General features: G+C 34.7%; 1 protein-coding gene across 3 annotated transcripts in view; it reads right to left on the bottom strand.

Annotated features, from left to right (window-relative positions):
- tsnare1 (T-SNARE Domain Containing 1) overlaps positions 1 to 24,444 on the bottom strand; it is a 283,761-nt gene that overhangs the window by 49,485 nt on the left and 209,832 nt on the right. For all 3 annotated transcript variants that reach the window (XM_049480129.1, XM_049480130.1, XM_022673881.2), the window contains one exon: positions 21,210 to 21,292. In XM_049480129.1, the coding sequence (XP_049336086.1) occupies positions 21,210 to 21,292 (83 nt within the window). The remainder of the gene's footprint in view (positions 1 to 21,209; positions 21,293 to 24,444) is intronic.

Below are 24,444 nucleotides of genomic sequence, written 5' to 3'. Positions count from 1 at the left end.
GGACGTTGTGTGCCGCATACTTTAACTTCCACAGCAAGCATTCCTAGCTTCTCAGCAGGGGAAGCTATTTACCTTGTGTGACATGAGAAATGTCTTTATAATGCCGTAATAATGCAGATGGATGATTACTGACATAATGTTGTTCCGCCTTTATCTCATCTGCCTGGAAAATTGGAGGTCCGTAAAATAAGTAATGTTTGCAATGCCACTGCCTTGCCGGTAATCGGCTTACGTGCAATTTACATAAAAATTCAGTCCCAGTCTGGCTGATTATGATGTTTAGAAGGCATAGCGAGTAAACACGGGCTTGCGGTCCTGTTCAGCGCGGCAGTCGTGCATGACCCCCGAGAGTCGGCACACTTCCCTGGGACCGCTGTAGAGCGATGATGCTGATCTCATTTATTATAAACATGTGGATCAAACTCCTCTGGAAAGAAATACCAGAAATGTAGAATCTCCTGCAAGGAACGCTAAATATGAACAATAAAAAACCTCTGTGGAATAAAATGAGAAATAAAAAAGGTGATTATTTTGTCTGGTAATGCTTTTTAATGAAGCAGCATTTTTTTAGGTCCACATGAACCTTTTCTGACAAAGAGACTGAAGATACTTGTTACTGAACAACTGATAACTGATATAAATACTTTTCTGAAGGATAGCATTTTTTAGGACAAAAGTTATCTTGGGATTACGATTACAAGTAACACAAGCAACCACATGTACCACAAGCACGGTTTGACAACTCGACAGAACACTGGTCAAAGCGGGCGCTGTTTACTCCGGATTTTATGATATAAAACTGGACTCTAATCAAGTGAACTAAAGCAGGGCTAAACAGAAACACCGAACCATTTTTTTTTTTTTTTTACAAAAAAAGGGGGGCTTACATGGCATACATTCATACTTGAAACCACAACTAGACTGTTTAAAATTAATAAAAAAAAAACGATGGAATGAGACCTTTAATTAAACATATATTGAAGTTGAAACATTTAACACATTTTATATTTTACTAATTGTCTTCATCAAATTAAGAAAAGACAATAAATATGAATTACAAAACTAATGTCATGCATTTTTTCAGAGGCTTTACACATTGAATGATGTCAAATTGGCCCTAAATATAATAAAAAAGGTTAATGTGTACTATCTAAAATGAAATGAAAATATTATTAACTGTGTTCTTTTTTAAATATACACTGAAACTTATATTAGAAGCTCTGCTCAGTTACTGGTAGGGATTAAATGTGCATTAGCAGCTCCACCTTTTCTTACAATTTCAAATGTATGAAAATTAAACACAATCATTTTTTTTCTATTTTCTGTGGATTGCTGTGGATTCTGTGGATGAACTCAAAAGCCAAATGTTTTCAAAGCACATTGTGATGCTTTATTTTTAAACTCCAGGTTTGATATTACTTTATTTATCTTATCTGGATTCAGTGCAGCTCAGTGTGGGAGTTAGTGAGAGACAATCAGTAAACAATATGGTGAACAAATAACGTGCAAGACATAACAGCAGGTGCAGACATACAGAAAAATACATCTAAAAACATGTATACCTAATGTTTATTTTTCTTTATTTAGTAAAGTTCTAATATCTATAAAATAAAAAGTGTACTTTTTTGATACTAATACTTTGTAGTATAGTATAAAATGTATAATCACAGTTTATAAAAGTATTTTTAGATATAAAAAAATAGTTCATTAAAAAAATAGTTTTTTTTTATTTAAAAAAAATAGTTTTTTGGCAATTAATACTGTAAACTACACTAAAAGTAAACCTGTTACCCAACTATTTTAATTTGTACATTTTGTGTACTACAATTAGGGCTGGGAGGTTAATTTAATTAATTTGATTATTGAAATTACTATTTTAATTTGATTTTCAAATGGGATAATAAAGATTGTACATCTTTACATATAGAAGCTGCCAGAGTGAATCTCAGTACATAGACTTTTGTTTCTGTTGGAAACCTGAGAAGAACACTTTTATGTGGCAGTGATTCTCATATTTTACACTTTTCCTTAACTGAAATACAAGAAGGTTGTTTTTTTGAAGGTTGTCACATTACTTTAAATGGTGCAGTTTGTTTACAATTTTTTTTTTTGATATAATATATGTTGATATAAGGTGATATTTAAGAACTACAAATTATAATCAAAATTAAGAGATATGTAAAAAAAAAATATTGAGAATATTTATTTTTATAAAATTGCCCAGCCCTACCAAGAACTATACTTTAAAAAGTGAAAAAGTATTCTCATTATATAATTTCAGCCCCCCTTTTCTTAGAGTTCTTAGAGTTCTTCCCATAAACTATTACGTTTACAGTTTTTATATGGGAAGTACTTGGCTTTTTAAATGAAATTAAGATAATAATACATATTCTTTGCACTTGAATATATATTCTGTTCACTTTTTTGTTTTACAATGTGTCCCAAAAATAAGATACCTGACAAAAAACAAACAAACAAAAAAACACATACACACCTCAGGTAACATCCAGTATCTACCAGCACAGGAACTGAAACTTGTTAGGCTCTGTTATTATCTTAAGGATGTCTCTTAATGGGGTCTAAAAAAAACACTAACCACAAATATAAGGTAATATTAGGTACAAAATTAACTAAGTAAGATGCCTAAGAAAACAAAGTCAAACGAGGGCTGAATGTTATTTACACAGATTTCTCTCCTGAAAACTGTTTGTTTGGGTGAGTAAAGCGCTTCTGTTTATTTACAGTAAGCTTAGATTTCCAATATTTCAGCACAGTTAGCAGCAGTGCTTAGCACTAAGTAAATGCTGCCCGACAGCACTACACTGAGAAACCCTGAGTGTTTGAGTAAGCCAGGGTGATATTAATTAGCGCTTTGTCCCACGTAGCTTGTTTTAACATGGTAAACACGCAGACAACAGTCTGATATACTCACCTCTGAATGATGAAAGAGATAGCGCTTAGTGTGATTAGCAGCTAATGCTTATACTGCTTCAGCCTCAGTACTGGAGAACTAAACTGAAACTCCTGTATAACTCTGCTCTGCACTTTAGCAAAGTAGTTTTACTGCTACTTACAACCTGACTGGTAGAATTGATACATAAAACGCACTGGATTTTAAGGCGCACTGACAATTTTTGGAAAAATGAAAGGCGTTTTAGTTCGAAAAATACGATAAACAGAACAGTACTTCCTCAATTACAACTTTATTTCAATACACATAACTAAACCCATGTTTAGACCAAACCCAACACACTGCCCAAACTCTGGCTTTTATATTATCTTTTTAATGTGACATTAGTCTCAACAGATCTGAATTGAAAGAAGCATTGACTTCTTTTACATAACTTTATAACGTAATACAGAAATTGGCCATTTAAACTTGAGAATAAACAAAGTTTACAGAAAATTAAATGGTTAAAATAGGGGGTGACTCAAAAAGATGCGAATATTAATATACAGACTGCATACAGACACCCGGTGGGTGTGAAGCTCCTCTTATTCCTCTGCTTCACCTTCTTCCTCTTATTTTTAAACCCTAAACCTGATTTTGAAGAGCGGTTAGTTTGTTTTGACTGTGTTTATTTGTTTCCTCTGCCCACGCTCGTCTTGTTTATCCTCCGAAATAAAACGACATAAAGCATAACCATAGTAACAGACATTACCATAATAATAATAATAATAATAATGGATTAAACTGCTCATATATTTCTGTAAATAGACGTTTGCCACTGAGTCTCAGTGTTATTTCAGCATAATGCCACAGCATGCACTACAATACATGAGACCCCATGTGTCAAACACAGGGCCTGCGGGCCGGATGTGGCCCACAGCAGAATTATTTTGGTATGAATGTAATATTTCAAGGTCTAGTTCATTTGCCTGGATTTTGTCATTGCAGTTTTTGGCCGTATTGTTAAGTAAACAATGGACAGATGGGATTATGTATCAAAATGCTCTTTAAAATGAAATAAAACATACATATTTACAGGCTTTTAGCTTTGATGAGATTTAATTTGATATGGTTCTGCATGGAACACAGAGTTTGACACACTGCACTAGAACAAAGCATGTACAACACATAATGCCATTACACTAAATCTGATCTTCTGATGTGAAATAAATATATGTATTATGATAAAGGAATTTAGTAAAATTCCACTTTAATTCCATTAAGGGTAAAATTGATAGTTTTTCCTACATGTTAGTTAACTTTAAGTTAAGCCGTTTTTTTTTTTTAAGACAAGGAGGGTGAAGACTAGCACATGCCCTTTTGTCTCATATTAATCTTTTACGTCCAAAACCGCACCTTGTTTTCTCATCCTAATTACTCACAAATGCATTTACACATCAGCATGAACCATATATGGTTAGAAAGGGCTCTTTCTCTTTTACTCTTTCTAAAAATAGCAGTCACATCCCAGTGCGGTAAAGCATCTGCAGGAAATTCATTGGGAAAAGATTTAAAAATAGTTTCTTGTTTTATTCTTCCATTATAACTGTATTTATTTGCTCAAAACACATAATCAGTTATATTTACATTCACTCTCGGGTCTTTGAGTTTAATCGCATGATGTCATCATTACCACTGATTTCTCAAAGTAAGTGTTAAAAAAGGACCATATATTACTTCTAGTGTTTCAAACCAAATAACATCAGTAAATGACCAAAAATAGTGTCCACAGAAAAAGTGTGAAACTACCTGCTTTACTCAAACTAAAGCTAGGTATGGTGTGCGCACTACTTTATATAGTTTTTATTTTACTGCCTTTTTCCTAAATAGTTATTTTGCACTAAACATTTTTATTTATGTAGACTAAAATGTTTACATTTTTGTATCTAGTTTTCTTTGTGTGTCCTAAATAAAAGTGTTTTTCCTCATCGTTTGGTGGAGTAACTCTTTATTAAAACATTTGTTAAATAATATTATAAGCAGCTAAAAAATAAATATCTTGTATGGTAAATCAGGTTTGTTATTTGTTGGACTATTGGCAGTATTGGCATATAGGCTGCTCTGAGTGTCAGGTTTTTAGTAATCTACATGTATCCTAGAGGTGTGATTATCAAGAAAAATAACTAATAAGTAATATATGCCATGTAATGAATTATCATCAATATTCTTATGCTTTTAACTCATAAACACTCTAATCTAACCATTTTTGAAAAGATATCTTAGGTGTGAATATATTTAAAGTCTATATATTCAAAAATAAGTTAAAAAAAACAAACAAACAAACAAAAAAAAAACAGGGGATTGGTAACTTTTTGACTAAAACATGATCAGTTCCAGGAAAATATAACAATTCTGCTTCATTTTACAATGTAAATGATTATATTTATGAGCAGCCGTATGGCTTCTGGAGTAAAAGAGATCAGGGCATGAGACTGTCTGATATAATTACTGTGTTATTAGACCTGAAAGAAGAACTGACAAAAAAACAAAGAGAAAACACACCAAAACAGCCTAGAGTTCCAAGGGTTAATGTGACTGTTCCTCACTGTTCCAATTCTTTTGCCAGGGACCGTATATTCCTGCATTTTAGCTTCAAGCTATGACTAAATAAAACGTTTATTTACTGTGCAATCATTTATCACTACTCAATTGCAGTTCATGGTTTAATTGCATTGCAAAATTTCTCATTACAGAATGACATGGAATCGATCAGTTGTGTCTCACATAATCCATGAAGCTTTATTTTTATACCGAGGATTCTGATGTACTCAGACTCACTGGCCATTTTATCAGAAACGCTTACAACGCAAGTGTACAATTACAGACTGTAGTTCATCTGTTCCTTAATGATTCATGATTCACCCTCCTCTCCATCCATTAATAGAACAGGACCACCATAGAAGCACCAGTGAACAGATAGTATCTGAGTGCTCGATCACTCTGAGCACAGTCGTGACACAGGTGCTGGAATTTTACTGTTTGTTGAGAAAGCACAGGAAGGTGAGGAACGGCACCCAGTAACTGACTGATTAATTGATGTAAACCAAAAAAGCATGCCCACAACATGATGCTGCCACCACCATGTTTCACAGCAGGGATGGTGTGTTGTTAAGAGTAATGAGTCATGTTACATTTCTGTCACACATAGTGCTTTGCATTTAGGCCAAATATATTTAAATATATGATTTGATTAAAATAAATAATTAAATAAACCAATAAAAATAAATAAAGCAAACTTACATCATGATTAACTTCATATCAGACAAAAAAAATAAAAAATAAAAATAAGGAACACACCAAAATGACAGACAAAAGTTTGGCTTATTTTCTGACGAGACAATTTGTTTAACATATTTAAAATATATGCTGTGCCTGCTTAAATATTACTACATATCCATGTATTTTAAATGCATTTTAAACTGTTTAAAACACACTTTTTTATCTAAAAAAATTAGAATATCATATTTCAGTAATTTCATTAAAAATGTGAAACTTATATCATGTACAGCTCAGGACAAAAATTAAGAGACCACTTCAGTTTCTGAATCAGTTTCTCTGATTTTGCTATTTATAGGTTTATGTTTGAGTAAAATGAACATTTTTGTTTTATTCTACAAACTACAGAAAACATTTCTCCCAAATTCCAAAAAAAAATATTGTCATTTAAAGCATTTATTTGCAGAAAAAGAAAAATGGCTGAAATAACAAAAAATAAAGATGCAGAGATTTCAGACCTCAAATAATGCAAAGAAAACAAATTCATATTCATAAAGTTTTAAGAGTTCAGAAATCAATATTTGGTGGAATAACCCTGGTTTTTAGTCACAGTTCTCATGCATCTTGGCATGTTCTCCTCCACCAGTCTTACACACTGCTTTTGGATAACTTTATGCCTTTACTCCTGGTGAAAAATTCAAGCAGTTCAGCTTGGTTTGATGGCTTGTGATCATCCATCTTCCTCTTGATTATATTCCAGAGGTTTACTTTTTTAACTTAGTAAAATCAAAATAACTCTCTTCTATTTGTTCTAAACTATTTAAAGCATTTATTTACCGTATTTTTCGGACTATAAGGCGCACTTAAAAACTTTTAATTTTCACAAAAATTGACAGTGCGTCTTATAATACGGTGCGCCTTTTGTATGGATTTTACTCGTCAGGTTGTAAGGAGCAGTAAACACACACTCCGTGCAGCGTTATAGAGAGTTTCAGTGCTATACAGAGTCCAGAGCCGTGCAGCTCCGAGGCTGGAGCAGCAAATAGCATTAGCTAGCTTATTCACTGTTCAGAGATCAGTATTATCTAAATTTTACCCGTCAGGTGTAAGGAGCAGTAAACACACACTCCGTGCAGAGCCGTGCCGCTCCGAGGCTGGAGCAGCAATAGCATTAGCTAGATGCTAACCGCTTAGCTAGCTAGCTTTTTCACTGTTCAGAGATCAGTATTTTCTAAATTTAGCACTTTTAATACTGCTGGAGCAGTATTATTAGAGTTAGATGCTAATCGCTAAGCGCTCACCGTTCAGAGGTGAGTTATCGGCCTGTAAGTCTGTGCTGCTTTGCCTGGCTAGCATTAGCTAGATGCTAAGCGCTAACTCTCTCAGAGGTGAGTTTTATCAGCCTGTAATCTGCTTGTTTACAGTGTTAAAACAAGCTACGGGGGACGAATCGCTAGCTAATATCTCACTGTCTTACCAGAACACGCAGGATTACTCAGTGTAATGCTGTCGTTTAAGTTTGGGTTAACTTTACTAGTTTAGGTGACTAGCTAGCGTGCTAGCGGATAGCTATGCTAACGCTGGTGCAGCAAGCCTTAGTGGACATCTGGAAATCTAAGCTTACTGTAAATAAACTGAAGCACGTTACTCACCCAAATAAACAGTTTTCAGGAGAGGAATCTGTGTAGATTAATATCCAGCACTCGTTTGACTTTGAAAGAGCTAACGTTAGATTTGTATACTGAGACGCTCCACCGGCAAGCGACCACCCCCGGTGGGGGAAGGGAAACATGGCGCCACCCCTGTTCACTTTGATATAGGCACCCTTTCTAGTGTCACTTAACGCGCCTTATAATGCGATGCGCCCTATGTATGGAAAAATAGCAGAAAATAGGCGTTCTTTGATGGTGCGTCTTATAATACGGTGCGCCTTATAGTCCGAAAAATACGGTACTTTTTGTTGTTGATGATTATGGCTAACAGCCAATGAAAACTCAAAAATCAGTGCCTCAGAAAATTAGAATATTATACAAGACCAAATGGTACTTCTGCAAGTGTAGGTAATGTGCCAAGTCCTGCTGGAAAATTAAATCTCCGTAAAAGAGTTTTGCGTTTTAATTTGGTGTAAGACAATAAAAACAATAATCAACAATAAAAAAATAAATGCTTAAAATAGATCACTCTGTGTGTAAAACATCCATATAATATATGAGTTTCAATAAAGAAATAAAAAAGTTACTTTTTTTAATGCACCTGTCTGTTTGCTCTCCATAGAAAACCTGTTCTGATCCAAAACAGCAAAAAAACAAAACATATTCTGTTCCGATTGTGATTTAAACCAATTTTAACCAACTCACCTGTCAAAAATGAGAAGATTCTAGATTAAATACATGAATATAATTAAAAAACAGACTCAATTAGCTTCATTTAAGCTTTTTTAAAGATTTATTCTTCTAGAATTAAATGTGTGAGGTAATCCAGTATATCATCAGCTAATCACAGAGTAAAGATGAATGAAACTGATCCTGAGCTCCCATTAACATCTGCAGAGTCAACACATCCAAAAAAAGCAGCTTTCCTAGCTATAATCTGTGTTATAAACCTATAAAAGTGCACCTTTATGGAATCTGCACCTGATAAAACAGCCAATTAGTGTAAATACAGGCTAATAAACTAGCAACCCTGTGTAGAAGATCCATACTCATTTATAGCAGGAAACGAATCACCCCACTGGACTCAGGAGGACGTTAGAAGAAGCTCTGCATTAGTAAAGGAAAAGAAAGCAATGGATGACAAAGGATAAAACAGTGAGCAGCCCTCCATGGCCTGCGGGTAGTGAGGAGAATTCTCAGGGAATGCAATTAGCTGTCATAGTAATAATTAATGTAATAAATGGGATTCCTCGTGATTAGTCCTCATAGGTTCCTCTGCTGTTCTCGCCTGCACGCCTGTGTGTGTGTGTGTGTGTGTGGGCGTAGAGGGCGTTTGAAGCAGCGGGTCTGTTCTGCACTCGGGGGCCGCCGTCTGGCCTGCGCGGACTCAATACACACGCCGCAGCATGCAGCTCCAACCGTGTGAGGAAAGAGCAAACGCAACCAACTCAAACACCAATCACCACCACCTGCAGCACTGCACATCATCCCACCCACACACACACACTAAACACACTAAACCCAGCCCATATCCAAACTAACAAAACACTGAGAGATATGGCAGGGAGCTGCTGAGGTAAATGTAGCTTTAATTAAGAGCAAGCAAGAGCACTTCAGCTTTCAGCAGGAAACTAATGTAAAGACTCTGTCTCCTCAGTTCCTACATAACAGCCCTGTAACAGTCAGAGAGAAAAAATTCTATTTAAAAAATTGGATCATTATATCATAAAAAAGGTTGAATTTATTTCTGTTCACTGTTAAAGAAAGTTAAGGTCAAGATGCTTCAAGGATCACTATCTCCTAAACCTTTTCTGAAAGATTCCTCAAAGCACATAAACATTCCTCCTCAGTTTAAAAAAAATTACATACAGCTCTGAAAAAAGACCACTTAAAAATGATGAGTTTCTTTTTAATTTTATCAAATTGCAAACCTCTGGAATATAATAAAAATGAAGATGGATGATCACAAGTCATCAAAACAAACTTAACTGCTTGAATTTTTGCACCAGGAGTAAAGGCATAAAGTTATCCAAAAGCAGTGTGTAAGACTGGTGGAGGAGAACATACCAAGATGCATAAAAACTGTGATTAAAAACCAGGGTTATTCCACCAAATATTGATTTCTGAACTCTTAAAACTTTATGAATATGAATTTGTTTTCTTTGTATTATTTGAGGTCTGAAAGCTCTGCACCTTTTTTGTTATTTCAGCCATGACAATATTTTTATTTGGAATTTGGGAGAAATGTTGTCTGCAGTTTCTAGAATTAAACAACAATGTTCATTTTACTCAAACATATACCTATAAATAGCAAAATCAGATAAACTGATTCAGAAACTGAAGTGCTCTCTTATTCTTTTCCAGAGCTTTATATGACTAAAAGACCATAGCAGGACCCTCAAGCACAGGTATGAATTACTAACACAGTACTGATAAAGCACCAACCAAATGATTAACCTGAATCTACATCTGTGGTTGTAGCAACACTGTTTTCTCAATTCTTCTTCAAGTACATGACAAACAGGTTTGGTGTATAGTGTAAATCGAAACATAAAAAACATTTTTTAAAAATTTAAGCAAAAGCAACCACTATGTTTTTTGTAACATAGTTTTCCCAATGCAAATGGAGAATGGCCCAACAGCATGAATTACAAATGTTCCTAACATAAAAAAAATATATATATAATATATTGATATTTATTTTTCTTGCATTTGATAAGTTAAAATAAAGACACAAAAAAGAGACCACTTTAAAAAAATACATTTGCAACCGTTGGGTACAATTGCTTTCTATTCACACACTGTACCAACCTTAATTAACCAGGACTAATTATGTCGTCTTTGTAAAAGCTGTCATTGTCTCTTGCGTTCTGCTCTGTTTCGATTAGCTACGGCAGCATGGACAGACTAAGCATAGCAGTATAGTAGCATTTTTAACTGGAAACTCAATGTTAAGTATGGACCCTAAAGTCTCACAAAGTCTCACAAAGCTAAATAGCATTTTGATTCGCCCAATGTTCTTCTGTAGCACCAGAAAGAGGTTTGAAAAAGACGGAGTCTGCAGTCTGCACTGTGTTATATGGTGAGCTTTGTTCACGGTCCAGTCGCGTGAGGAAGTTTAGCGTGAGGAACCGCTACAGTATGGTAATGAACAATCATGTTGTACCTCGGTTCATTGAGCTCCGATGAGGCTGATACAACATCGCTCTTGTTACTTACAGACGTCCGAGAGTGAGAGAGAGTAAGCCAGCGAGAGTGAGCGCGAGTGTGTGCGCGAGCGCGAGAGTGGGTAAGAGAGTGAGAAACATCTTCTGGTTGAATGGATTATAGATTCGATTTCCTTCTAGTGTGCACTTAACTGACATGTTGGGCCACAGAACCAAACTGACTAGTCGTTTTTTAATTGGTCGCCACGAGTCTACATTCATCTACATTTATAGGCTTAGGAAAGATGCTTAACCATTTGAACTCTAGGCTGTTTTGGTGTTTTTTTCTTTGTTTTTATCAGTATCACATGCCCTGATCTCTTTTACTCCAGAAGCCAAACGGCTGCTCAGAAATATAATCTAAAATTTAAAATGTGAAGGGAAGCATCATCTTTTGGTCAAAATTTTACCAAGCGCCTGTTTTTTACTTATTTTTGAATGTATAGACTTTAAATATATATTTACACCTAAGATATATTTTCAAAAATGGTTAGACTAGAGTGTTTATGAATTAAAAGCATAAGAATATTGATGATCATTCATTACATGGATTATTACTTTGACAAAATACATGGAGAGCATCAGACGGACTTATTTTTTTCGTGATAATCACACCTCTAGGATACATGTAGATACTAAAAACCTGACATCAGCCTATGCCTTTTAGTATTTTGATCAGGACACACAAAGAAAAATATATACAAAAATGTAAACTTTTTTTTAGTCTAAATAAATAAAAATGTTTAGTGCAAAATGTGCAAGTAAAATAAAAACTATTTAAAGTAGTGCGCACACCATACCTAGCTTTAGTTTGAGTAAAGCAGGTAGTTTCACACTTTTTCTGTGAACACTTTTGAGTCATTTACTGATATTATTTGGTTTGAAACATCATATAAATATGTTTGAAGCACTAAAGGTAAATAATATTGGTTGGGGAAAGAGATCTTACTTTTGTATGTGTTTTTCTCAATGGGTTTCTTGTAGATTTAGCTTTTCCGCACTGGGATGTCAGCACTATTTTTAGAAAGAGTAAGTTCCGCCTTTTCTAACCATATATGGGTTATGTTTATGTGTGAAGGGATTCCTGAGTAATTAAGCTGAGAACTCAAGGTGCGATTTTAGACGTAAAATCTGTACGTAGGATTCTAAGGGTTAAAAAGAAACATATGAATGTGAAGAGTGTAAACGTGAGCACACACACACACAAGACACACACACACACACACACACACACCTCCCTCCCCTCCCCTCAGGGAGCGGCCAGCGGGACTGGCGGAGTGCTAAATTGCTCTGTGTGAGTTTGGTCACGGCTGAGCTCTCCTTGAGATAATGAAATGACAATTAATCCGAAAGCTGTTGCCACTCGCTCATTTGCTCCCTCACTTGCTCACTTGTAAGAGGAGGGAAAAAAAAGTAAAAAATAGAGCTGAGCCCGGCAGGCAAACGCAGACTTACTGGGTTTAGCCCAAGGAACAGTTCCTTCTTCCAGCTGAGCAGGCGCTGGCTCTGAAGGATGATTTGTGCATTTTGATGGACTGCTGCTTGCAGAAAATTTGGATTTCCCAAAAGGAAAGTTTTTCAGGACAAGATACATACAGCCTATCTGCAGCTTTGGCTTCCAGTGCACTTGTTGGGTTTTAGGGATTTAATCTGTGTACAGCAGACATTGATGATTAACAGAATAAAATAACTATATTATACAGGCAAAAACCATATTAAAAGAAAGGCACTAATGGCGTTTTCCCAATGAAAGACTGGGCCAGAGTCCGAACATATGTTTATGCATGTCATTTAGTGGTTGGTTGGTTGGTTGTTGGTGTTTTATTGTCACTTCAACAATATATTTGGCTATTTGGCTTTGGCTATCAGAGCAAAATATATCTTGCCACATATGCATTAAATCAGGTGTTTGATGTTAAGATGCTATAAGAACTTAAAGATCTTTCCTGGTGTTCTTTTCTTGGTAGTAAGATTGTATTATATGGTTATAGGCAGGACAGTCGATGAGGACGCACCGTTGTCTATTTGTGGTTGGGTGCCGGTGCCTGCCTTCCCTGATCAGTTATTGCAGTTATTGCTATGCATCGCTCTGCTGCTATTCTGCCCTGCTCTAGATCCTTGCCTTTTTGTATTCCCACCACTCTTCATATCTGTGTATTATGTGTATTAAAGCACTGTTTATAAATAAGAGATAATCTACAGTTACAGCAGATACAGTCCAGAGTCCAAGCACTTGCTCCCCTACTGCTGTTTGACAAGTGACAAGGTATATTTTGTGCACAAACTTTTACATTTTAACCTTTCAAAAAAACAGCTATTACAGTTGATCAATGATAAAAAAAAACTTTTTTTTTTTGTTTGTTTTTGTAGGTTTTTATTCATTTTGCAGGTGTGGGCCTGCTGCCGCTGCTGAAAAAAAATCCTAATTAAAAAAAAAAAAAACTGCAGATTGACTTCAAATAAATGAATCGTAGTTCTTTATAACTTATTCAGTTTTGCGTATTTAAAAGAACAAACACCAAAAGTGCAATATTCAAGTGTACTCCAATGAAATCCATGATTTAGATAAAAAATTATTCTATTTATCTAATTATTCTATTTCCACAGACCAGGCAAAACAAAAAGGAATCGTTTGGCTGTTAACCACAAGAATAGTGACATTTGTGATCTCACCCACCACCCCCTCCCTCTCTCCCTCTCCAAGGGAATAATCCCCCTTTTTCTATTTGCTGCCACAAACACAATGACAAAACCCTTTTTCACCTTTTTTCCACTTTCATATTCTTAATTCAGAGAAGGACCTGACTCCTTATCCAGTAGGAGGAGACTGTGGAGTAGAAAGCAACAGCCTCACACGACAAGCAAGGTGAGGAGAGAGAGAGAGAGAGAGAGAGAAAGAGTGAAAGAGAGAGAGAGAGAGAAAGAGAGAGAGTTTATGCCTAGATAAAGCTAAAACGCATTATGCAGAAGGGAGAGATAGTGGAGTAACATCACAGTCGACTAATCTGGTGTTGCCAGCTCCTCGGATTTGAAAACAAAGGCAGAGGAGAAGCAGGTACAGTTGAAAACAGATAAAGGGGAGAAAAGGAGGAGTTGACTGAAAGGAAGGACTGCAGAAACAAAAATAACACTTCACATATTAAGAGAAAGGACATGAAAGGGATGCAAAGAAACAAAGGAACTTTAAAAACAAGCAAACTAAAAAGTGCACAAAATCCTGTACACTATATTTCAAGCGCTTTTATTCACATTTACTATCTACTATATAGAAAACTGTAGAACTGACCACAGTGACATTAACTAATGTTAACATTTAACCCTTAGAACCCTACAGATGGATTTTTCATCCAAAATCACACCTTGTGTTCTCAGCTTAATTACTCAGGAATCCCTTCACACATCAACATATTCTATATATGGTTAGAAAGGGCGGAATTTACTCTTTCTAAAAATAGGGATTATATATCTGTAAGTTAAAGCATCTACAAGAAACCCATTGAGAACTCATCTAAAAAAGTGAGATCTCCTTCCCCAACCAATATTATTTACCTTTAGTGCTTCAAACATATTTATATGATGTTTCAAACCAAATAATATCAGTAAATGACTCAAAATAGTGTCCACAGAAAAAGTGTGAAACTACCTGCTTTACTCAAACTAAAGCTAGGTATGGTGTGCACACTACTTATATAGTTTTTATTTTATTAGCACATTTTTACTAAGTAGTTATTTTTGCACTAAATATTTTTATTTATTTAGACTACAACGTTTATTTCTGTACATAGTTTTCCTTGAGTTTTCTGATCAAAATACTGAAAGGTATAGGCTGCTCTGAGTGTCAGGTTTTTAGTATCTACATGTATCCTAGAATTGTGATTATCAAGAAAAATAAATCCACCTGATGCTGATTCTCTATGTATTTTGTCAAAGTAATAATTAATAAACCATGTAATGAACTATCATCAATATTCCTATGCTTTGAACTCATAAACCCTCTAGTCTAACCTTTTTGAAAATATATCTTAGGTGAGAATATGTTTAAAGTCTATACATTCAAAAATAAGTAAAAAAAAACAGGTGCTTGGTAAAATTTTGACTAAAACATGATCAGTTCCAGGAAAATATAACAATTCTGCTTCCTTTTACATTTTAAATGATTATATTTTTGAGCAGCCGTATGGCTTCTGGAGTAAAAGAGCTCAGGACATGAGATTGTCTGATATAACTACTGTGTCAAAAATGGAGAAAAAATACAACAAAACAGCCTAGAGTTCAAAGGGTTAAACAGCTCAGAACACAGAATGATTAGCTAAACTACTGATTGTGTCCAAATAATATGAAGGAATATTGATATAATTGATTGCAGTAATGGATTCAATGTACTGTGCATTAACAGCTATTGATTTATTCCCAACAGAAAGTCAAAGAAAACGAATTAGCCTTCTGCTATTACTGATCAGAATATATTATATACAATACCAGTCAAAAATTTGAACACATCTTACATCCAGTGTTTTTTATTTCTTTTTTGTCTATTATTGTATTATATGCATTGTACATTAATGCTAAGTCATCCAAACTATAAAAAAAAAAAAAACATATAAAGTTGCAAAAAAAAAGGATGTGACCACTTTGGGATTACTTGGATTTCTGCATAAATTGGTCATTAAACGTGTTCTGATCTTCATTAAATGTGTTCTGATCTTTATCTAAGTCACAACAATAGACAAACACAGTCTGCATAAACTAATACCACACACACAATATATATATATATATATATATATATATATATATATATATATATATATATATATATATATATATATTGTGTGGTATTAGTTTATGCAGACTGTGTTTGTCTATTGTTGTGACTTAGATAAAGATCAGAACACATTTAATGACCAATTTATGCAGAAATCCAAGTCAATTCAGATACTTTTTCTTGCGACTGTAAAGTTAATTAGTAAACAAAAAAGTGTTAAACAAACCAGAATATGTTTTATATATTTAAGATACTTCAAAGTAGCACCTCTGGCCAGCTTTGCATAGCCTTATGAGGTAGAGTCACCTAGAATTGCCTTCAGTTAACAGCTGTGATTTTTTAAGACCTTTGAAAGTATCCTCAAGTGCAGTCACAAAGACCATCAAAAAGTATTATGATGAAACTGGCTCTCATCAGGACCGCCCCAGGAAAAGAAGGTCAAGAGTTTCCTCTGTTGCACAGGATAAGATCATCAGTTACCAGCCTCAGAAACAGCAAGTTATTTTGGTTTGTTTAACACTTTTAACCCTTTCGGACCATGCGTCCATTACAATGGACAGCATATGCATTTTCTTTTTTTTTATGTTTTACGTTTTGCTGCAAATAACACTAATTAAAGCCTATTATCCATCAGAACAGAACATTAAACAAGCCAATGAAAAATGTACAGTAGCTTAGACATTAGTGCATGGAAGCACTGGACAGAAACGGCACTAGAGCCAACAAAGTTGCAAGTTACTTTTATATGATTTAGAATACTTCTATCATGTTAATTTTACTGTTTATGGATGATTTGTGAAGTTAAAAAGGTCAATATTAAATGTCTGGTGCTGATAGCACTCCTGTCTCCCTTGCTCTCAGCTCTTTCTGCACTCTTCAGTCACTTCAGAACTACAATATCCAGAACGCACCACACCTGGACTACAATGACTCATCCAATCACATGCACACGGCCCCTATCAGGAATTAATCACTGTAATTAACCTCACCTGTTTCCCCCTGTATTTATACCCCCTCAGTTTACTCACTCCCTGCCGAGTATTGTTTGGTTTATCCTGCTTTACAGCGCGTCTTCCTTGCTTTGTTTTTTTTTTTATTATCCATTTTTGATTATTTCTGCTTTTTGCCTGCCCTACGTTGCTGTTTTTACCTGTGTTTTTCACCTTGGACTGTTACACTGTTTATGGTATGTCATTCCTTGTTGGCTTCTGTTTATCTGCAGTGACCCTTTTCTGCCGGACCGCTCTTTGTATCGCCCCTTTGTTTAATAAAAAACAATTAAATATAATACTGTATTCAATTTTATTACATTTTTACTATTTAGACTACCTCTTTTGTGTGAATTGCAGACAGAAAACAGCATTGTTATATTTTTCACTGGAACATCATTCAGGTCTAAAAGAGTTAAGTTACTATATGATTCCTTATGTGTTCCTTCATAGTCTGGATGACTTCAGTATTAATTTAATTAATTTTAAATAATTTGTGAGTGTAAAGAACAATTTACAGACTTTAACACTTTAACCCTTTCGACACACACAATAATGTTCCAGTGATGGGGAGCAAATATAATAATGCTGTTTTTCTGTCTGAAATTCACTCAAAACGTGAGAAAATTACAACTTTACACAGTAAAAAAAGGAAAAGTGTACCAAATCCTGTTTGCTAAACTGATGACAGTATGTTACTACATGTCTACATATTTGCATATCTTCTACATAGAAAACTGTAGAACCGAACAAAGTGACACTAGCTAATGTAATATATTAGATAATGTATGCTTTAAACAGCTCAGAACACACAATGATTAGCCAAACTATTGATTATGCCCAAACAACGTGGCAAAATATTGATACAATTGATTGCAATAATTAATTTGATGTCGTGCATTAACATTTACTACAGAAAGTCAAATAAATGCATTACCCTTCTGTTGTTATTATTGACCAGTATTTGCATATAGTATATATGTCACATAGAAGAAGCACAAAATAACGAATTGTTTATAATTTGTAAGTGTGAAGAACGATTTAAAGACTCAACAGTGAAACATAATTTGGGTTTGAAAGGGTTAAAATGTTAACAGCTATTGATTCATTCACAACAGAAAATCAAAGAAAATTAATAAGCCTTCTGTTACCATTCAATGTACCATTATTTGCAATATATTATATATATTACACTTTTAGAAGAACCACATTTGGGTCAACATACATACATACAGCTCTGGAAAAAAAATTAAGAGACCACTTCAGTTTCTAAATCAATTTTTATAAACTACGAAACAACATTTCTCCCAAATTCCAAATAAACATATTGTCATTTAGAGCATTTATTTGCAGAAAATGAGAAATGGCTGAAATACCAAAAAGATGCAGAGCTTTCAGACCTCAAATAATGCAAAGAAAACAAATTCATATTCATGATCTTGACATGTTCTCCTCCACCAGTCTTACACACTGCTTTTGGATAACTTTATGCCTTTACTCCTGGTGCAAAAATTCAAGCAGTTCAGCTTGGTTTGATCATCCATCTTCCTCTTGATTATGTTCCAGAGGTTTTCAATTTGGTAAAATCAAAGAAACTCATCATTTTTAAGTGGCCTGTTATTTTTTTTCCAGAGCTGTACATTTGTAAGGGTCAAGTAATTGTTTTTGGCTAACAGAACCTAATTTTTTATTGTAAAAGTTGTAAAAGGGTTATCATACTCTCCATCTCTTTTACAAACATGACAATAAAACATGGACCAAAAAATTATGTAACAATGTTGAAAGATGCTTTTTGTATCGGTTTTACTGTGTAATTAAGAGTGGCAAGGCTTCTTGATTTTTTTTTTTTTTTTCATCATTGGTTCTGTGTACATACGTTTGTGCTCTTTATCTATATAGGTTTTATCTGTGTACTGTGGCGTAACATAAGCTTTGCAATTTGCAATTGCTTTGTTTATTCTGATGAAAGGCAAAACACTGTTAGGGGTCATCATGAACTCAGCACGTATATCATATACAACACTATCAACCTCAGCAAGGGTCATCATCCCAATGACATGTCTGTCAATATTTTATTAAAGACAGCCACAGGGATACAGGCATTTGATTTTAGACGCCTGAAGTGATCAATACCGTGCAGGTGAAGGGGTCAATGGGGAAACACACAAACGATCGTTTTACCTTTGTTGTATATTATATGCATGTAATGTTTATCATAAAAAAGCTAATTAAAAATATGACCTTTAAAAAAAATCTTAAAATTAAATAAATTACATTATATAATCACGTGTAACGGCTGCACGATATTAGGCAAAAAAATGACATTGCAATTTTTTTTAGTCCAGTGGTTTTGTAGCAGTGCTTTTATCTTCTCATCTTAGCAATGCCTTTATTACAGCACTTCACCTGTCAGACCTCTAATTCTTTCTTTCACTGCTGAAACTGAGACTCCATACTCCAATGTTAAGCTGAGCTAAAGGCTGCTGTTGCCATGTGGGTCAGCCAGACCCGACTCTTCCTCTACCAGTTTTTTAAAGGTGTGAAAAACTGTACTCACTGCTCTCTGGCTTTATCTGTAATTTATTATATTTAAAAAAAAAAAAATGTATTATTTTAATAGTTACAGAGTTTTCAGTGTTTCTGTGTCTATTTCTAGTTATTATGATGAAAGTGTGAATGTGCTGATTAATTGTTGTGTTGTGTAATTGCTGCAGTAGAGAGTATATTCCATTATAAATTATATTCCAATGTCTGCTTTACTGCAGACATAAGCTTTGTAAAATGACATTTTTAAAATCCATTTCCAAAGCTCAATTAATTTCCATTGCTACTTATCAGTTGTAAGCTGTTAACCAATTACTTAATTGCTAAAAACACACCCCGTCTTTTTTTTTTAAACAATATATGTTTTTTCAGGGTTTTTACAATACTTTACAATATGTTAATATTGTTTTACAACACTAAAATGATTTTTTTTTCAGATTTTAGTTCATTTCTTTTCCTTGAAGGCTCTGGCAGTTTACTTCAAAATGTTGCACAGGAATTTGAAATTTGAGTACACTAAATTTCGCTAGATGATCCAACATGCCATAATATTAATAATGTATTTCAATGATTGAAGTAAAATAATTGATTTTGGGTAGGTATTAACTAATACATTAGAACAGCGTGTTTTATTTTCCTTGTATCCATAAGCAATAGGTTTTAAAAACGTAATTTGTCATTGCACAAGATATAAAAAATACATATCCTTCAATGTGAATATTGATTTACAACACTAAAATTACTTTTTTCAGTTTTTATATAATTTCTTTTTCTTGAAGGCTCTGGCAGTTTACTTCAAAATTTTGCACAATTTCCGGTTATTCACTGGACCTGAAGAGCTTAAATGGCGCAAAAAAAAAAAAAATATATATATATATATATAGATATATATATAGATATATATATATATATATATATATATATATATATATATATATATATATATATATATATATATATGAACTAAAATAAATAAATAAATGGAAAAAATTGGGTAGTATATATTAATATCTTTTACAAAATTCAGGAATTTGAAATTTGAATACACTGAATTTTTGCAAGATGATCCAACATGTCATGATATTAATAATGTGTATTAATGATTGAAGTAAAATAATTGATTTTGGGTAGGTATTAACTAATACATTAGAACAGCTTGTTTTATTTTCATTGTATCCAGAAGCAATAGGTTTTAAAAACATAATTTGTCATTGCACAAAATATATAAAAATGCAAATCTTTCAATGTGAATATTGTAGATGTATACACTGCAATATTGATGCTGAAAATATATATTGTGCAGCCCTATTACATGGACATACTGTCTTCAAATGCTTGTAATTTAGTATACTCAAATAGCTAGAAAACCTACTCAGAACCAGACAGTTTTTTTGGTAACAATAACCATCAACGTGCTACCTGTGTGCTCTGGCTCTTATACTATCTAATCAAATTTAATTTTTGTTTGTATATTGTTGTTTTTTTTTTTTATCTCTCTTTCACCTCAATGCCTTTGCTTTAGTCATTAGCATTTAGCATAGCTGTATCTAGGATAGTCCTATAACCTATAGCCCCAGGCTAGCTTTGCCCTCAGCTGTGTCTTTAATGTGTGAGCTGTAGCTGTGCTCCTTCATGTATCATCATTTAGTCAGAATTTAACCCTTTCAGTTTTTTTTTTTTTTTTTTTGCACATAACACTAATAGAGTCCTGTTGTCCATCAGAATAGACCATGAACCAGCCAATGAAAAAGTTTACGAGCCAATGAAACAGTAGCTTAGCTCCACCAACTGCACTGGAGAGAGGACATAAGGACATAGCGGCACTAGAGCCAACCAGGCAATTTTTCAATTAATTGTATGTTATTTTATCTGCTTCAGAGTTCTTACCTGATAATGGCTGGCCTTTGCGAGCTCCTGGTTAGCAGACTCCACGTGTGAGCCGGTGGTCTGTATGTAGTCCTCAATGCTGTCTGAACAGAGAGAAAACAAAATGATTATGATTATCTCATCACATCATGTCATACTTTTATTTTGTGTAGATTCTCTCTTTAAATGTATGTGTCACCCTGTTTCATTGTCCTTGTTTTTGTTTTCTTTTTTGTCCCTTTGTTTTAGCCTTAGTTTTAACCACTAGACAAAGCTTAGCTGTGTTTTACGCTTCCTTCAAGTCTACATTAAAAGCTTATCCCATTTTCTCCCCAATTTACACGGCCAATTACCCAACCCACTCATTAGGACTCCCCCTATCACTAGTGATGCCGCAACACTAGGTAGATAAAGACTGGCACATGCCTCCTCCAATACATGTGAAGTCAGCCATTGCCTCTTTTCAAACTGCTGCTGATGCAGCATTACAGAGTAGCATCACAGCGCACTCGGAGGAAAGCGCAGTGACTCTGTTCCTATACATCAGCTCACAGATGCCTCGTGCTGATTGACATCACTCTTTGAAATGATGTGGACAGAGAGCACCATCCACCCACCCAGAGAGAGCAAGGCCAACTGTGCTCTCTCAGGGCTCCGGCAGTTGATGACAAGCTACATAAACGGGTTTCAAACCAGCGAACTCACGATCATAGTGGCAGCGCTAAGCCCACTGGACCACTCGGAGACTGACTTTGGACCTTGTAAGCAGGATGTGGTTATGAACCCATCTTGGGTTTTCTCTCTGTTTTGCCCTCTTAACACCCTTAATATAGCCAAAAGCCGTTGCCTAGCTTAGCCATGTCCTAGCTGTGTGTTATGATACATTTAGGGCCAATGTGGAAGCTTGTACAGTTGCAAGAAAAAGTGAACCCTATGTGAACCCTTTGGGAATTGGTCATTAAAGGAGAACTCTGGTGTAAAATGGATTTTTGTTGTAGCAAAACATGATAAAAAGTTCTTATCTTTGATGAATAGCACACCTCCGTTCTCCTACAGCGTTCCTAGATCCAGAAATTTTAACAGTTTGTCCAAACATCCTTCAGACTGGGTGACAAGGGGGAATAATTTGTCCCAATAAATCGCTTTTACCACCGTTATACAGCTCAAAGTAGTTCCAAACTTCCTTGCTAGAATCCAGAGAGTCCTGACATTTAAAACTAGGCATTAATAACTTAAAAAGTGCACAAGAAGCTTATTAAAAACTACTGTTTACATCCCATAATGCTAGCTTCAGCTCTGTGTCCCATATTTGTATTGATTTGTATTTCATAGATATAAACAAAGATATATACATAGACTACAGGAGGCAGGCTATGCGGAGTCTATGTATTTATATGTTATTTTCAGTACAGTAATGGCGGCGCTCGGAGCTGAAGCTAGCTTTATAGGATGTAAACAATGTTTTTAATAAGCTTCTTGTGCACTTTAGAGTTAATAATGCCTTGTTTTAAATGTCAGGGCTCTCCAGATTCTAGAAAGGAGATGTGGAGCTACTTTGAGCTGTAAAATGGTGGAAAAACCGTGTCAGCTCGGAATCCTGTGGGAGATCGTGCTATTCATTAAAAGTAGGTACTTTTTATCAAGTTTTACTACACCAAACGTCCATTTTACACCAAAGTTCTCCATTATGTGTTCCGATCTTCATCTAAGTCACAACAATAGACGAACACAGTCTGCTTAAACTAATACAACACAAAAATATATGATATGATATCTGTTTGCATGGTTTTTATTGAACTTAATATGTTAACATTCACAGTGCAGGGTGGAAAAAGTATGTGAACCTTTAGATTTAATAACTGGTTGATCCACCTTTGGCAGCAGCAAAAACCTCAACCAAACGTTTCCTGTAGTTACAGATTAGACCTGCATAATGGTAACGAGAAATTTTGGACCATTCTTCTTCACCATGCATCATTTTAATTCCACTTCACAATTATGTGCTATTTTGAGTTGATCTATCACTTAAAATCTAAATAAAATACAGTTAATTCTTGATTGTAAGGTGACAAAATGTGAAAAGTGCACATTTGAATACTTTGAATACTTTTGCCAGCCACTGTAAGCTTTAGCCTTTTAGCTTTTGCTGCATTATTTTCTGTAGTTTTTAGTTCAGTTTTAATTTAGTTCTCATTTCTTCTTTTGCTGATACTGGACTGTCAAAAAAAAAAAGAAAATAATGCAATCTCATATCATGCAATCAACGCTAATCTAATGATGCCATGCTCTCACAGCACACTTTCTTGCAATTTCTTGTGGATTTTTAATTACCCCCATTCCAGATTTTGCTGATTAAACACAGTCGGTTAAAAATGTGGACTGTTTGTGTTTTGCATTTAATCAATGCAGGCAACATTTAACAAGCAATTCATACTAAATCAGTTGTTCATGCCCGGTGCCAGACCCGGCAGATGCAGCTCTGTCTCCCCATCCTCATTCCCATTCCAATAAACCAGCTCTGCTCCCAGCTGAAGAAGGTGAGCAGCAGCATTGTGTTAAATGGCATGTCACTTGGCAGCCTGGCTTTATGGCAATGTAAAACTTAGAGCAGTAAACAGTAGACAGAACACTAGTGTCCCTGCAGCTTCCAGTTCATGGCAGGCTTGGTGCTCCCTAGTGTTTTTATGGTTGTTTCTGACCACCTGATACTACTTCCTCTTGACTTCTTGGCTCACAGTTTCCAGACTTGACAAAAAAACAGCTATATTTCCCAATAACTTTGATTCTGAAACAACCCTTACATGCCAGATTTGGAAAAACTCAAGACTTAGAAATCTAACACAAAAAAAAAAAAGTTATATATTTTTTCATTGCACAAAATATAAAAACACTGCTATATTGATGCTAAATATATTGTGCAGCCCTATGACATGTACATATTGTCTTCAAATGCTTGTATACTCAAATAACTAGAAACTTTACTCCAGGCAGTTTGGTAACAATGGCCACCAGTGTGCTACCTTTGTGTTCTGATACTATCTGATTAAATTTCATTTGTTTGCATGTTGTTTTTATCTCTGTTTCCCCTCAATGCCTGTGCTTTAGTCATTAGCCTTAGCATAGCTGTATCTAGATTTGGAAACTCAAGACTTAAAAAAAAAATCCTGGAAAGCCTCATCAACCCTGAGTTCAGAATCCAATATGGCTGCACCACACATCAACAGTATTAAAAGCAGTAGTATTACATAGTTTATAT

Source organism: Astyanax mexicanus, chromosome 6, assembly GCF_023375975.1.
Source record: "Astyanax mexicanus isolate ESR-SI-001 chromosome 6, AstMex3_surface, whole genome shotgun sequence".
Classification (NCBI taxonomy): domain Eukaryota; kingdom Metazoa; phylum Chordata; class Actinopteri; order Characiformes; family Acestrorhamphidae; genus Astyanax; species Astyanax mexicanus.
The sequence above is the reverse complement of the archived record's forward strand: the minus strand, read 5'-3'. Positions and strand labels throughout refer to the sequence as shown.